The 16,126-nt window shown below is 42.9% G+C and overlaps 1 protein-coding gene across 2 annotated transcripts in view; it reads left to right on the top strand.

Moving 5' to 3' along the window:
* The first annotated feature begins 7,177 nt into the window (after positions 1–7,177).
* MED13L (mediator complex subunit 13L) overlaps positions 7,178–16,126 on the top strand; it is a 307,435-nt gene continuing 298,486 nt past the window's right edge. For both annotated transcript variants that reach the window (XM_023241452.2, XM_023241451.2), the window contains exon 1: positions 7,178–7,381. In XM_023241452.2, the coding sequence (XP_023097220.1) occupies positions 7,310–7,381 (72 nt within the window). In that variant the 5' untranslated portion in view covers positions 7,178–7,309. The remainder of the gene's footprint in view (positions 7,382–16,126) is intronic.

Genomic DNA, 16,126 nt, shown 5'->3' with positions numbered 1-16,126 from the left:
TTCTCAAAAAGCAGTGTCCCACAGGTCAGGTGGCTGGATTACTTGCTTTCTCACTTACTCAGACCTCGGCTGGAGTCCCTGATTTAGGCCACCGGTGAAAAGACATTTGTCTTCCTTACAAAACCCCTAGACGCTTGGGTCTGGCCCGGAGCACGGAAAACAGAGAGGGTGAAATGTTGCCAGGGAAATTGGCATCTCCCCTTGCAGAGCCCAGCCTGGCTCTGGGCCACCTGCACAGCCTGTTTCTTCCGTGAACGTCGAATTCACACTTGCGCGCCCCTGGAGAGGAAGAGTTATAGAATCCACCTTGAGAATGCTCTCTTCTCTTAACAGTGATTTTGTTCACCCGAAAACCGGGGTTGGCTGTTGTATACTGAGGCTGTTCGGATCTCAAGAGTGTGTTTATATGTGCGTCCCGCCAGAGGAAACAATTTAGTTTCATGTGATCTATTTCACCACCTGCCATGGCCGTGGCCCGCAATACGTAGAAAACGGAGCGGAAGCCGAAAAATTGTGAATATAGTCACCTGTCTTTGGTCAAGCAGCAGCAGGGTCAAAGAAAAACATCGGAGGACATCGTCACCTACTTCTTTATTTTTACTGGCTATTTGAAAGCAATTCATTGTGGGCTGCTAAATTTATTCTAAAAATCAGAGTCACCAGCACCAAGGGTCCTCCTTCTGCGTGCAATAGGTGTAGGCAAAAAGCCACTGAATACGGTTAACTTAAGCTCAATGGGATTTTTAACAACTCAAACCATTGCTTGAATTATCCCTTTGGTGGTGTTTCTTGGAGCTGTCTCCTCCCACATTTCACAAAAGGATCTTAGTAACTGTGGGGTACTGAGTGCTTTGTGCCCCGTAACTCAACCAAATGCCCACAACGGCTCTAAGCAGCAGACACAAGTATGAGCCTGCTTTAGACACGAGGAGACTTGAGGCACAGAGAGGGTAAATCACAGCCCAAGAGGTCAAACGGTGAGTGACAGAGCTGGGACCTGAACCAGGTTTTGTCCCACTGTGAGGTCCTTGCCCTTGTTCACACCTCAAGCCCTGCTCCACACCAGCAGCAGCCACTCTTGTCTCTGCTTCGTCCTCTGCACTGTCTTCAGGGAGAGGTTGGAACAATTAGGAAATCCTTGGTGGTTATGAGCAAAGCTGTTATTGCCCAAGGCAGCTCAGCTTGATTGGTATAAGACCATGCTCTCAGAGGGAACTGAAAACGTCAACTTAAAAATTGAATTATCAAAGCAAAGGGATGAAAAGGATAGGCCCGCCACATGGAAGTGTCCAGAAAAATCTTTATGGGATTATGCAATGAATTGCCTTGTCCACACCAGGTGACAGTGACCAGAGACTGGTATCTGTCGTTGTGCCAAGCCCCTTACTGGTCTCCCTGGGTGGGACTGGATGTAGTTCTTTTTCGCTTGAGGCTGCTGACTCGGTCGCAAACGCTCAACAGGAAGTGAGGGCGGCCGAGGCAGAAGGAGAAGAGCTACCTTCTTAGAGTTCGGGGAAAGCAAAGTCAAACAACAATGGCACCAATGTTTTCACCATCGGGTCGGCAAAAGTTGAAAAAGGTGGGCAGAGTACAAATGGTGGCAAGATGGTGAAGAAATGGACACTTTTCCCGTATTGCTTGAGGGAGAGTGAATTGACACAAGCTTCGGGGAAGGTCTTCCGGCTGTATTTATTAACAATAAAAATACGCATTTATTAACAATAAAAAAGCAATCCTATTTTGGGGACTTTATTCCACAGAAATAAAAGTGTCAGTGCCCAAGGATATATGGATAAAGATATTTGCTGTGCCCTTATTTAGAGGAGGAAATAGCTGGAAACCACCTGAATGTTCAGGAATTGGGGAATAATTGGATACATTATGGCACAGGTGTTCTATGAAACATTATACAACTAATAAAAGAATGAGTTAGATCTAGATATATAGGCCTACAGGTACATTTGCGATAAATTGCGAAGTGAAAAAAGCAGATTGCAAAATAATATATGTGACGATCCCATTTTCATAAAAAGTAGAAAAACAAAAAACAAAAAAACACACCAACCCTTAGAGATATGTGTTTATTTTTTTATTTTATTAAAAAAAAATTTTTTTTTTAACATTTATTTATTTTTGAGACAGAGAGAGACAGAGCATGAACGGGGGAGGGGCAGAGAGAGAGGGAGACACAGAATCTGAAACAGGCTCCAGGCTCTGAGCGGTCAGCACAGAGCCTGACGCAGGGCTCGAACTCACGGACCGTGAGATCGTGACCTGAGCCGAAGTCGGCCGCTTAACTGACTGAGCCACCCAGGCGCCCCAAAAATATGTGTTTAAATTGTGTTATTTGGTCTGAGCATGGAGGGAGGACAATAAGGATTCACAACAATGTGGTAACTTTGGTCATCTCAGTAGGGTAGAGAGAAAAGTATTCTCTTTTTCTCGGTAAACTATCGTTTGACCTGCTCTAGCTAGCATTCTGATACTTTTGTCATTTACAAGAAAATAAATCCAATAAAGCTTAGGTGCTATTTTCCTTTGTACAAGGACAGACAAGTGACTATAATTGTTATAATTTATTGATCATTGCCTATGGGGCCATGCACCGTGCTAAGAACTTTCTCTGTGTGATCACCCTGGGAGGTCAATGCACAAGAAGAAATGGGGGTCACGGGGGTTAAATGACCTGCTCAAGGCTGCACAGCTAGTGCACAACAGAGCAGGGATTGGAACCCAGGTGTGTTTTGCTCTGAAGTGACATTCTTAACTCCTACTGAATGCTCCCACCCTGTAGCTGGGGCAGCTTCCTGTGGCCTTTCTGATAGATGGTTCCTCCTCTGGTCATATTTTTGCTTCCATTTTCTCTCCGCCATTATGTTTGGTAACCCTGAAAGAGAACTAACGTGTCATTGTCAGAATAAGACCTGAGACTTGTACAGAGTGGAACATCTGTTTCCTGCCTGCTTCAGGCTGCAGGCATTGTCACAAACGGGGAAACTAAGTCATGAGAATGCTGCTTCTTTTTCTTTTCATTGTTTTAAATGTTTTATTTATTTTTGAGACAGAGAGAGACACAGCATGAGCAGGGGAGGGGCAGAGAGGGAGGGAGGCACAGAATCCGAAGCGGGCTCGAGGCTCTGAGCTGTCAGCACAGAGCCCGACGCAGGGCTGGAACTCACCGACCGTGAGATTGTGACCTGAGCCGAAGTCGGACACCTAACCAACTGAGCCACCCAGACGCCCCAGATGCTTCTGATGAGCTCCCCACATACGGAACTGGGCTTAGAAGTCAGCGTGCCGGGTGCCTTGCTGCTGTCTCATTGTCAGTTGATAGGTGTTGTTTGGTTTTGTTTTGTTTTCATCTTATCTCAGGCTTACCATCAACTCTCACTGCTTTCTCTCTTGAGTAAGATCTCCACGGGATCTTTTATCAGCCATCTCAACTGTGCGGGAGAGTCAAAGAGCTTCCTCACTAGAAACGACCTGAAGGATCACCTGGGTTGCCCTTTTCACACATGAGGAAACTGAGGCCCAGAGAGGTGGAGTGGTTGGTCTAAGATAACAGGGCTGCTCAGAGGTGCATCTGAGACTAGAACCCGGCTCCCCTGGGTTCTCATTCTGTACTCATGTTGCCTGGGCAATCACACACAGCACTTCAGGCCTTTTCTCTTCCACTCTGGGGCCTTGGCTTTGACGGCCAAGGAAATCTCAGATGAGGTTTTTTTTTCTTTTTTTCTCTCTGTTGTCTTGTATTGTTTATTTGCTTTTTAATTTACTTTTTTGGTGCCATTTGATGATTCTGTTTTCAATTTTTTTGAGTGATTGGTGTTGTTTATAACTTATTGCATTGAGTTGGTAATATACACATTTAGTTAAAAAAAAGAGAGAGAGAAAATATAATCGGTATAGTGAAAAGGAATTCCTTTCACCGCCCCGACTTCTCTTCCCTAGAGACAACTGATGTTACTATTGTCTCATGGAACTTTCCAGGGGTATCTCAATTAATAACCTATTTTTGAGATTATTTTATATTAGTACACATTGTGGTAGTCACTATTTTTAATGACTGAATGGGATTACATTCTTTTGGTAACTACTCCCCTAATGATGGACATGTAGATTGCTTCCAGTTTTTGCCCTGCAAACAGTACTATAGTTCATGTCCTTGCACTACAGGCCCTTAAACATCCGTACAAGTATCTCAGTAGGATGAACTCCTAGAGTTTCCGGGTCAAAGGGTATGTGCATTACACATTTTGATATTCTCCAAATTGATACCAAAGCTTGGTGCTGATTTACATTCCCCGTGACAGGTGTGAGAGCTCTGCTTCCTTCCACATTTGCCTAAGCTTTTAAAACACTGTGAACACCTACTATGTTTTTCATTTCTGTTTTTCTTGTGATGAGTGTTATAATCTGCTTGGGCTGCTATAACAAATGGCCGTAGACTAGGTGGCTTAAACAACAGAAATTTCTCACAGCTCTGGAGGCTGAGAAGTCCAAGACCAAGGTGTGGCAATTTGGTTCCTGGGAAGAGACCTCTTCCTCATTACGTCTTCACACGACAAAGATAGATACGGAAAGAGAGAGGGAGCAATCTCTCTCATGTCTCTTTTCAGAAGGGCACTAACCCCATCATGAGGGCTTCACCCTCATGGCCTAATTACCTGTTAAAGGCTCTGTCTTCCAAATACCATCCATGGGGGATTAGGGTTTCAACATACGAATTTTAGGGGGATACAAACATTCAGTCCATAGCAACGATGCTCATAGTCTGAGCATCTTTTTACATATTTAAAAGCCATATGTCTTTCCTATTCTCTAAACTGTGCGCGTCCATTGCTCATTTTTCTATTAGGATGCTCTGGGAGACTTTTTAAAGAGTTAAACCTATACTTGCTGAAGAATGAGACTTTGGTGACCAGGTGTGTAGGATGAAGGCCTCCTGAGATGGAAATACACCTGGATGTGATGGACCATCTCACCATTTGACTGTTTAGGCCCAAGTAACACCCTGCATGTTGATCAAGTGCTTTGGCTTTTTTTTTTTTTTTTCCCTGAACACTTTCATCAAGAGTTATCTTAATAGAAATGCACAACATTGGCCTGAGGTCAGTGGGTCAGCAATTAGGATCTCTTTTGGACAGATTAGGAAATGAGGTTCAGAGAGTTAAACTATGTTGGTCAAGGTAACACAACCAGGGGTGCCAAAGCCAATGGCACGCATCCGCTCACAGAGCCTTCTGGATTCAGGCTTAGGCTCTGGAGCCAGACAGACTAGGGTTTGATTGGCTCGCTAACTGGAGATCTTGGAGATGTCACTGCACTTCTGAGCCTCGGCTTATTTTAGTATAAGGATAATAACAGTGTCTTCTTTATGTGGTTGTTCTGAGGATTATGTGAAATAATGTATGCACATTTGTTACAACATAGTGTCAGTGGGTTACAAGGTAGTGTCGGCCATGGTAATAATACACATTATAACATGCTTCTCGTAGCTTTCGCTTTAGCATTATTTGTGGTAGTTCCAAAGCTCAGTTCACATGTCTGAGACTTGTCTTTTATTACATGTCATCTTTGCCCTGTTTTCTACTCTTCTTCTGCTTTAGTCCAATCCACCTGAAACAGCTTGGTTCTTCCATGTTTGGGGGCTTTTAGCGAAGAAGTTGCTCTCCCCAGCTTTGCAGGGAGCAAACGCCTTGGGGGCTGGGAGAGGGCCTCCTGCTCAGACTGGCACTCCTCAGGACCATATGCTCTCAGGAAATGTTCGTTATTGAATGAACGAGTGAGGGTCTGCTCCCAACACAGCCGTAGTACAGTGCCGGGCAGTTACATTCCTGCACATGGCAGGAGGTCAGGAAACATTTACGCAATGAATGAATACACACAGTGCCTAGGAGTAAGGGCTCAAAAGGCATTTCTGTGTCCGTTGCACAGCTTCTGGTACACAGAAAGCGCTAAGTGGCAGTCGTGGATATCCCTGGGCGAGGCTTATTGAAACCCAGTGCAAGAGCTCGGCTTCACTGTGCCTGGGTGCAGGGGTTCGAATTCGGCCGCCTCCTCTTCCCAGCTGGGCGACCTCGGGCAAGCGACTTAATCTCTTTGTGCTCCAGTTTTCTCATCTGCACAACGCGGACGACGGAGGGCGACCCGCCGAGGCACTCCCCGGGAGCACCGGGACCTGCAGCAGGGCCCACAGCAGAGCCCCCAGTCACGCCAGGCGGCCGGCGCCGCCGGGGGGCACACGCCAGGGGGCCCCGAGCCCTCCGCCGCGGCCGCCTCGGGCGTTCCCGGGGCCCGAGGTCGCGTCCCGTCGAGATCTGTGCCCCCCGAGGGGGTGGGGCACGGCGCCCACGCGGGGCAGCCCTCGGCAGCCTCCGGCCGGCCGGCCGCCGCCCGCCGGGGAGCCTCGCCGCCCGCACTTCTTTCTCTCCCTCTCGCTCTCCCTCCCTCTCCCGGCCGGAGGATCCAGCCGCGCTCAGCTCAGCAGCGCCGCCCGCGAGCCGCCGCCGCCGCCGCCGCCGCCACCGCCACTCCGGGCCCCTCCCCCGCCCGCCTCCCGCCCCCCCCCTGCGCGGCCGGCGCCCGTCACGTGACGTGGCGCCAGCCAATGGCGGGCCGAGCCGCGGTCGGCGGCCGCCATTGCTGTCAGAGCGAGCGAGCCCGGGGAGGGAGGAGAAGCGAGGCTGACTGGGGAGGAGGGGGGGGTGGGGGAGGAAGAGGAAGGAGGGGACGTCGCTCGGCTGCCGGGGTCGCCCGCTGGCTTCGTCCGCACCCCCCCCTTCGCGAGTTCGCGCTCCGCGGCGGCGGCGGCTCCGAGGCGGCGGCGGCGGCTCCGGGGCTCGCCTCCCCTCACGCGTCGGCGGGGGCCGAGGGGGAGTCGGTGGCTGGAGATAAACAAGGCGGCGGCAGCGGCGGCGGCTGAGGAACAGGGAAGGCGGAGGCGGCGGCCGGCCCGCAGCGCCGGCCAGGGAGGCAGCGGCGGCCCTGAGAGGCGGGGAGGGCGCCGGGCCGCGCGGACAGCGCCCCCCGCCGCCGCCGGAGCCGCGGGAGCCGCCGCCGCCGCCGCCCGAACAGGAAGGAGCCGCGCGGCCGCCGCGGACCCCCCCGCCGGCCCGGGCCCGCCGCCCCCGGCGCGGCGTCGCCGCGGCGCCTCCCGCCCGCCCGCCGGCCCTCGCGCCCTCCCCCGGCGGCGGCGGCGGCCCGGCCGCCCCGCGCTCCCCGGCGAGGCGCCGCCGCCCGGCCCGGCCTCGCCTCGGACGCCTCGCTCCGACATGCCCCGCTCTGGCGGCCGGGCTCGCGGAGGATCATGACTGCGGCAGCGAACTGGGTGGCGAACGGGGCGAGCCTGGAGGATTGTCACTCCAACCTCTTCTCGCTGGTGAGTAGCCGGGCTGCGGGGAGGGGGGCTGAGCTGGGGGGGGGGGTCCCCGACCTCCGCCGCCGACCAACTTTCTCCTCCCGCCGCCGGGACTTCGCCCCTCCCTCGTCTCTCCCCGCCGTTCGCCTCTCGCCGATTCTCCCCCTTTTGGATCGTCTCTCCCTCGCCTTGGATCCCATCCAGTGTTTATTTGGCTCTTTAAAAATCATTTGTGAGCGCGGCGCTCGGCGTGGAATTTGCATGTGGAAGTCTCAAAGCTGCGGATTCTGGGTCGCACTTCGAACGCCCACCCTCTGTTGCAATCACACCCCCCTTCCCCTCCCCTTTTCCCCTTTTTTTTTTTTTTTTTTTTTTTAACCTAAATGTGGAAGGCTTTGCCTTGTGCTGCCCGCGCCCGCAATAAGCAGCCTTTTCCCCTCTTGTCGGATCGGCTGCCCGCCCGCCCGCCTTTTGAATTTTTTTTTTTTTAATTCCATAATGACACCTGCAATTTTGCCCGAAAACAGTTGATTGAATGCGATTGTGTCAGTAAAGGACTCTTGCACCCGAAGCTCCCGCGATTGTAAACATCGACAGCCGCCTGCCTCTCGGGGCTTACTACGCTGGAGAGCCGTAAAGCCATTGCACCGAGCCGACGGAAGGTGGAGAAGGCTTTTTCTTCTTTCTCTCCTCCTGTGTCTTTTAAAAACTGTTTTCTCTATCCTAACAACGAATCCACACACACACACAAAAGCAACAAGCTGGGCGGTTTGATAACATCGCTTTTATCTGCCTTCGCCTCTCTCGCGCTCTCTCTCTGATAATTGACAACTTTTCCTTCGGATTTGAAATCGCCTGCCTTAATCTTGAAGCAGTTAGGGTGTCAATTGTTCTCCTGGAAGCCTGGCATCCGACGACGACGTCTAGATTCATCGAAATTAAAAATGTATAGGGCTCCAGCAACTCTTTTCCTGGCGGTGGCGGTGACATTTGGTGGTAAATGCCATCTTTGCTTTTTATTGGGTCGTATTACCTAGCTCTGAAAACATTCACCTTGTTAAACCTGGCGTTTAGGCTAATAATTGCAGTGCGTGGTCTTTAAATATGTGCTTTGTGCATGAGTTACTGTATGTATAGCTATGTGCCCGGGAGACTACGAATTTGTTTAAATATTGAGCAAAGATTTGTAAACAGATGTAAGGCAATTATGTTTCGAGCGTAGAATATAATTGGAAAATTGGCTGAACGGTTTGTTTAATTTAGCCTTAAAAAAAAAAACAACTTATTTTAAGTTATGTACCCTTTTTAGGGGGCCTGCATTTGGAGAGCATGCATTTTGGAAATTGTTTTCTATAACCTCTGCAGAAGATAGAAGCATTATTTCCTGTTAATCCTTGTTTACAATTACCCTGGATAAATAATTTAGTGTTCAAATTGTAATTAGTTACATTTAATTATGGGTAGCATACATGCTTTTTTTTTTTTTCTTTGAGACTAGTGGGGAAATACAAATTCTTGCCAACTTTTCAAATGGAAGTGTTATTTTGCTAAATATTTCCTTATGCAGATAAAAAAATATCAAAACACATGATTTTTACCTACAAAGAGTGACATGGTATCTAATGACATAGCTTTCGTTGTAGTATAGATCAGGTCAGTTTTTTTCTTCCAACATTTTTATTTAGATATTTAGTCTTAAAATTCAATTATAAGTTGCAATTCTTCCTCTTTGTACTGTGATAATTTTCCCTTGATCTTTTGACATATGCGAATGGAATTCATTTTGCCTCTTTTCTCTCCCCGAGTATATCATTTAGTATCAGTCAGATTCAGAGACTTTAATAGATTAGCAAACATATTGATTAAGGGGTATTTAAAATGGTTTTTGTTTGGTGGCTGGAGACCACATTGACACTTTAACAGGTAATTAAAATAACCAAGTAGACCAATATTAGTGACGAGAGAGCCCCGAAATTACCATATATCATTCTGACTGGTAATGGCTTGTGTGTATGTGGCTAATTTATATACAGCAGATATTTTCGACCAATGAAACTGTATTATATGTGTAGCCAGCCTTTAGGATATATCATACCTTTTATGTCCCCCCCCCCCCCCCCAAAAGCTTAAGTACAGATGATAAGATGCTTCAGATTCTTTTGGAGGAACAAACAATTTTATAGGAGAGGATTTTGTGTTTTATGACTGACTAAAGGTTTGTGCTTTGGCTATTTCTCTCCTGAACCTTTTAAAACCAGGAATAATAGAGTTTTGAGAAAAAAAAAATACACACACATACACACATATGCAAAATTACTCATTAGGTGGCAACTTTGAAATGCAGAACTGAAGAAATGCATGGGTTGGCCTTTTTTTTTTTTTAAGTCTATAGAATTGTCTACATTCTCCTGTATGTGGAGGGTGCATAAGGTGCTATGTTTTTTTAAATATAGAATCAGTTAAAAAACTGCTGATAATGTAAATTTTTGCTCATTCCACATGAAGAGTTTTCCTTGCAAATTAGATACAGTAGCAACCTAGTATATTACAAATATATTATCTAAAGTACATTGTATAGAATAGTTAATTCCAAAGGAGATAAAATTATCTCTTGTTTAAAACAAAGCGTGTATTACAAGAACTCTTATGTGCTTAGTAATAGCATGCTTTTTTTTCTTTTTGGTTTGCACTTTTTTTGAGCAGAGAAAAGTATTGTTTATAGAGAATTTACTTAGATACTCATGTTAATGTGGATTGAAATATAAACTAGAGATTAAAGTTCTGTACCACACTAATGATCCACCCACTTTCTATTACCTTGAAGTATTCATTATAGCTTAGCAAAAGTTGTGCAATCAACTGCCTTTAGATTTTTGTTCTTGTTTTGCTTTCTGATTTTCTACTGCATGGCATCAGATTTCCCAGATTTTCTGTCACCCACCCCCATTTCCTAACATGTGAAAAATGCCATTGTGTTTATGTGATATGGGTCATTGTGTGTGTTTCTTATTCTTAACATTGTGAGATTTGTAACTGCTGCATTAAATGCAGGCCTTGCTGTTACCTTTGTGACTCAAAACTGTTTTCTCATGCTGTCCATCACATTTCGGGAGACCCTTGTTACATATTCACTCAGTTTTAATTCAGTTAAGTGTGTTAAATCTGCCTTTTTGGAAAGTGTAACGGTGCACCCTATGCTGTGTCAACTCACTTTTGAGGGAAGACATAATTTCCAGATACAAATATATCTTTAGTTTTGTTTCTCTATTGAGATCATATGGAGGAAAGTGATTTTGTGTTCTTTAACTAGATTTAAGTTTATACTCTTTGAGTTGCAGTGATTTATTTAACTCTTAGGTTTATGTTCCACATTCACGTTGTTTTATTTGCTTAGAATCTTCCTGACTAGGGGGTAATTAGGTGATGATATCAAATTCTCCCTCCCTGAGTTGAAACACACGTATACATATCAGTACATAATTCCTGTGAAGGACCATTACTTTTGTATTTGAAGCTTTAAGGTAATCCGTTGTTGACCTGCTTTCTTTTTTCTTAAGAGATTTATTTTTTTGCAGAGAGGGAAGATAGTTCTAAGTATAGAAACTTTGGGATCTCTTGCTAGAACCAAATAGGGAGGACTGGGAGTAGAAAATGAGGAAAAGGGAATGATTTCTCTCATCTTCTCAAGTGCCAAAATATATATACACAGTGTATTTTTTCATCGCAGTTGCCAATTTTAGTATTTAAACTTAAAGCATCTTTTTTTCATGATGGTTTATTTTCTTTAATGAAAATATTTATAATTTGCTAATTTATGTTTTCTGTTCAGCATTTTGTTGTTAGTAGCACATGGTGTTAACAGTATTTATATATTTTTAATAGCAATAATTGCCACCCGGTAATAGTTGCCATATTAACCTCCAATTGCTAGTAAATATTTTTAAGTACATAATAGACAGCAATTTAAGGCATAGTGTAGCAGTTTACTGGACCGTTTTAAAGAGCCATTTGTACGTGTGATGAGTTCATAATTTTAAAGAGAAAATGTACCTAAGACTTGTATGCTACAAAGTAATGTTGCTGTGTTACTGCTTGAAGTGCTCAGTGAGAGGAAGTTAGGTTGGGACTCTTTTCTTCTTTGTGAGAATAAAGGCCTGAGGGTGCCTTTAGGACTGTAAGTGTTTATTGAGTTTATCCCAGGTGCTTATATAGCTTAGCATTTTCTTTGGAGTGTTTTGGTCATTTTTTTCCATAATTGTATTAGGTATTTATTTGAAAAAAAAAAAAAATCTCAAGGCATTCCTTTAACTAACATTAAGTTATAGTAGTGGATTATATTAATTAGGTATGGAAAAATGGATTCATCTCTTTTGTTCACTGGCTAATTTGGCCTCGTTAATTGTGAGTTAATTGTATTCATCAAACACTTTCAGAGATCTCTACTCTTGAGATTAATAAAGAAGATACTCTGTCACCAGTTTGTACTATATGCTAGAGATTAAGAAAACCATTTGCAAAAGATAAGTACATTCTGTAGTTATGTTTGTCAGATTATTTAAAATTGAGTTGAAACTCAATGTAAATAGTAAAAAGATTGCTTATCTGTATTTTTTTTTAATGAACAGTTAATACAGTTGTCTCTCCAAGTTTGATTCAGAGATAGACTATTTTTCTGAAATGACTTATTTTTGATACAAGAGAATAATAATGGTCCCTCCTTCAGTAGTAGAAGGTACTGATGTGTCCTCCCCCCCCCCCCCCCCCCCCCCCGGAAGTGGGTAGTATGTTTATTTCATAGAAGCTAGCCAGTGAGAGAGAGTACACAAAGTTGCGAAAAATTAATAATAGGGTTGAATGTTGGGTATTATTACTGAAATGTGCATTACTTATTAAAAATTGAGAAAAAGAATTTCTGCAACATTGATATCAGTGTTGTTTGTTTAAAATGTGTGCTCATCTGTTTTAAAAACTGTTGTGGTGACCACCACAATTTCTATTTTGTTATTTTATAAACATTCCTATTTTGAGAAGTAACATTTAATGCATTGCAAAGTGAGGTAATTAGGTAGCCTGAGAATGTGCTGTGGGGTATAATTAAAAAAATTCACAAACACTCATGCACACAGGCACGCATGCACATTTGTTTCATAGGACTTGCTTAGAGTTTTGGAATTAATGAATCAATATTTGTAATGTGTTCTTGGTATTTAGGACTCTTTTCCCCTCTTGAATCATTTAACTTCTTTCTGATCCTGTTCAGATAATTTCCTTTTATAGTATGTGCTTTCATTGTTTATTTGAAAGATTTGAAGGTGTTAGCTTTGTTCTGTTGGGGGAATTCACTTCATTACATAGGGAGATGATTTTCCATTAATCTTGGTAAATATTAACATAAACGAGGAATTGTAAATTCAGACTCATTTACATGAATGAAATATGTATGCGTGCCCAATTTTTGTTTAGTATAAAGTCACTTATGTACATCAACATAGTTTTCTATCCTTTCTTTAGTTGATATAAAAAGTTTTAAAATGTTGCAGTTGGTGTTTCAGACAGTTCCCTTACTCTACTACAATGTTTTGTTCTTTACTAGTAAAACTCATTTAGTATAAATTAGATTTTTATCCCCATAAATTGGCTATCATAGTGTTCTTTGAGGAACTCCTGTTTTGCTTGCATTTATATTAGCATGCTTTAGTTATGTTTGTTGGAACAGAGTTGTTTTCCTTTTTTAAGCTAATAAAATGTCTTTCAGAGTACATTTGGATTCTAGTCTGGAAAAAATAGGAAAGGTGACTCCCCCCCCCCCCCCCCCCCCCTTTCTTTCTAGATGAGAATTAGGAGATCACTTGTGTCCAAGGGAAAATGTTAGGTCATTGTCATCTCTGTACTCTGGTTTATTATGTATATTTCTGAATGTTTATTTTCTAATTCTAGGTGAATTGTGGTAGAATCTTACTAAAACCATATTTTTGCTACTGTGAAATAGCACAGAGCCCTGGTTGACAGCTTTCTACATTTTGTACTTTTCCAGTACGGCGAAATTCCATTACTGTTAAAGGAGCCTCCTGAGTTGATTATATTAAAGTTTCATTTATGTCTTTATTTTGTGTAGTTCTGATTTGTAACTTTGACTTAAAAAATGGAAAGGGGAAGATAAAAAGAATTAGGTAAACTTGCAGGTAAATATTCTTTTCTCATTTATCATTAGATCTCTTTAATAATTAAATTGTAATTTGTTCTGAGTCATTGCATTAATTGGATATATTTAAGACATTTGATATTTAAATTTGAGGAAATATGTAAAATACGCAATATGTATAAAATACAGAATTGTGAATAGAATTCTTAAATATTGAGTGGAAATTTAAAAGGTTGATCATCTAAAAGGTATTAAATTACATGAAAACTGTTACAGTTTTTTCCCCTAAAGACAAGTTCCCCCAGTTGACAAGTTTCTGAGGAAGTATTTTTGTGTAAGACACATGGAGCTTCCTCATAGAGTCCTACATTATTTCATTAAATAGGAAAGATGATTAAATCCATCTGGGTTTAATTTGAGAGCTAATAAGTAAAGTATTCAAAAGAGTATAATTGGTGTGAAAAAACATTTTGTGTTGGCAATTCTCATGATTGAATTTTAATGTCCTAAAGAGAAGTAAGGAAAAACATGTGTATATCTAACTCAGGAATCGGCTCCTAGTTGTTTGTTTGTTTGTTTGTTTTTGTGAGTCTATAACACGCCTGGCACAGTCCTACTCATCTTTTAAGTAGGTCAGATGTCACCTCTTCTGTGAAGTTTCCCTGACTCTCACTGGCCGAACTAGTTCCTCTTGCTCCTTATATGAACCTTCTTCTCTGCATCTCTGATATGCACCTGAGGTTTTGTAGGGCAGTGACCCTGTCTAAGTCATGCTGGCATTCTCTTTATAGTTGGGCGCTCTTTATTCGTTAAATGAATGAATTAATGGACATTACTCTCTTTTATTCCTAAGAGAGTTCTCATTGCTCATTTAGGTCCTGATCCTAAGTATGTTATTTTTCCTTTGAACTTAGATTTTTAGCTCTGTGTTCTGAATATATGTTATCTAGGCTGTATGTACTGTGGCTTGGTAATATTTTAGATGAGTTCTAATGGTTTTTGAAGAGAATTCCACATCTGATCGAGAGATGTGCGCTTTTCATACCTCAGAGGAATAGGAAGTCAGTATTTAGTTTTCTGGAGTGTGGTAGGCAACCTGTCAGTTTTGGAACCTGTTAGAGATTTTGTTTGGGGCTTGATCAGAATTTCTTCATTTTTGTTCTTTAAGCTCTAAAGGAGGGCTTTTGCTCAACCTTCATTTTAGGATTCCCTTTGATGAGTCCAGTAAAATGGACAGTGGATGGTATCAGGGAAAGTTGAGTGGTATTCACATTTTTTATTGGTGACTAATTAGTCTGATCAGGTCGGTCGCATGATGGTTATGTGCCTCAGTTTCTCAGTCTATAAACTTGATGGAAATATGGTGGGCAGGAAGTATGAAAAATCACTCTGGGTACTTTTTAAGGAAAGAGTAGATAATGTCCTTTAATAGGAAGAGACTTATAACAAATAACAAGTCAGAGAGTAGCCCTAGGCAGTTCACTAGGAAATTGGAATGGCAAAATTAGTTGTTTTAAGTATGGCAGTTATGTTGTATTTGTCCTTGTTTTGGGGGAGCAGAAGATTAAATTGTTCTTGTGTCTTTCCTCATAAATAAGCCACTATTGAGAATAAAAACTTGAAATTTGTCTTTGAATGTTCCAAGTTTTCACATGTATATATGATTCACAGTTGTGTCGTGTGTCTTTAATATGCTGAATGATTTTGCTGTACCAACCCTAAGCTATGACTGGCTAAGCCTAGAAATTGAACTGTGGTTCTTACTTGGTAGTTTAAGCTATTAATTCCTTGGCAGCTCCAGAGTGCTCTTTGAACTTTAAATAGCAGTTCTATTAACATTTTGAGATTTGTCTCAGGGAATGTCAGAAATAGTACTCAATAAATATCTTTTTCTTCTTAAAGACTAAATCATGTTTTAGTCTGACAAACATGTCACAACCCTTACTATGTTTTGAACAAAGTATATATTTTCAACTACTGGCTAATTTCTATTTTCCATTTAATAATGCAGCAACATCTAAAAATATTGTTTAGACCTTGTTGAAGGAGTGAATTCCCCTACCCCCAACTGTAGTTTTTGTATTACTAAGTTGAATATGAATAAGTGTCCAAAGTTTTTGTCCAGAGGTGTAAAATTTTACATATGAGGTGTTCTTCAGCATTCTAAAATATTAGAAAAAGTTAATTTCTGAGTTTTTCCCCCCGTGGAAAAACTTAATCTTCTGTTGCTGCAAATGATTGTTAGCTTATTTATGTTGTAGTGTACTTGATTACTTGTGTTATTTATGGCAGCATTTTTATGGGAATGAACTTATATTTATTGTTCCTATTTAGAATGTCAGGAGTACGGTTCCTCTGATTGTGCAGTGCTGACAGTCAGAGCAGGCACTCCCTAAAAAGCCCTTCTTGGCCCCAGGCAGAGGGGGAGTGAGGACCGCCCAGCAGCTAGACCCTTTTCTAGGCCTTGGAGAGAGGATTGCTCTCGGATAGAGGCTTGAGGAGGGTGTTGAGAGGTGCAGATGGCCCCGCCCGACCCATGGGAAGAATTTTCCCTTCCTGTAGGGATCTGTTGCTGCTTCCTCTTTGATATACTTTCATTTAAACTTTGAGAATAAAGTTCCACA

Source organism: Felis catus, chromosome D3 (assembly GCF_018350175.1).
Source record: "Felis catus isolate Fca126 chromosome D3, F.catus_Fca126_mat1.0, whole genome shotgun sequence".
In the NCBI taxonomy this organism is placed as follows: domain Eukaryota; kingdom Metazoa; phylum Chordata; class Mammalia; order Carnivora; family Felidae; genus Felis; species Felis catus.
Note: the sequence above shows the minus strand (reverse complement) of the source record. Positions and strands in the feature narration are given on the sequence as shown.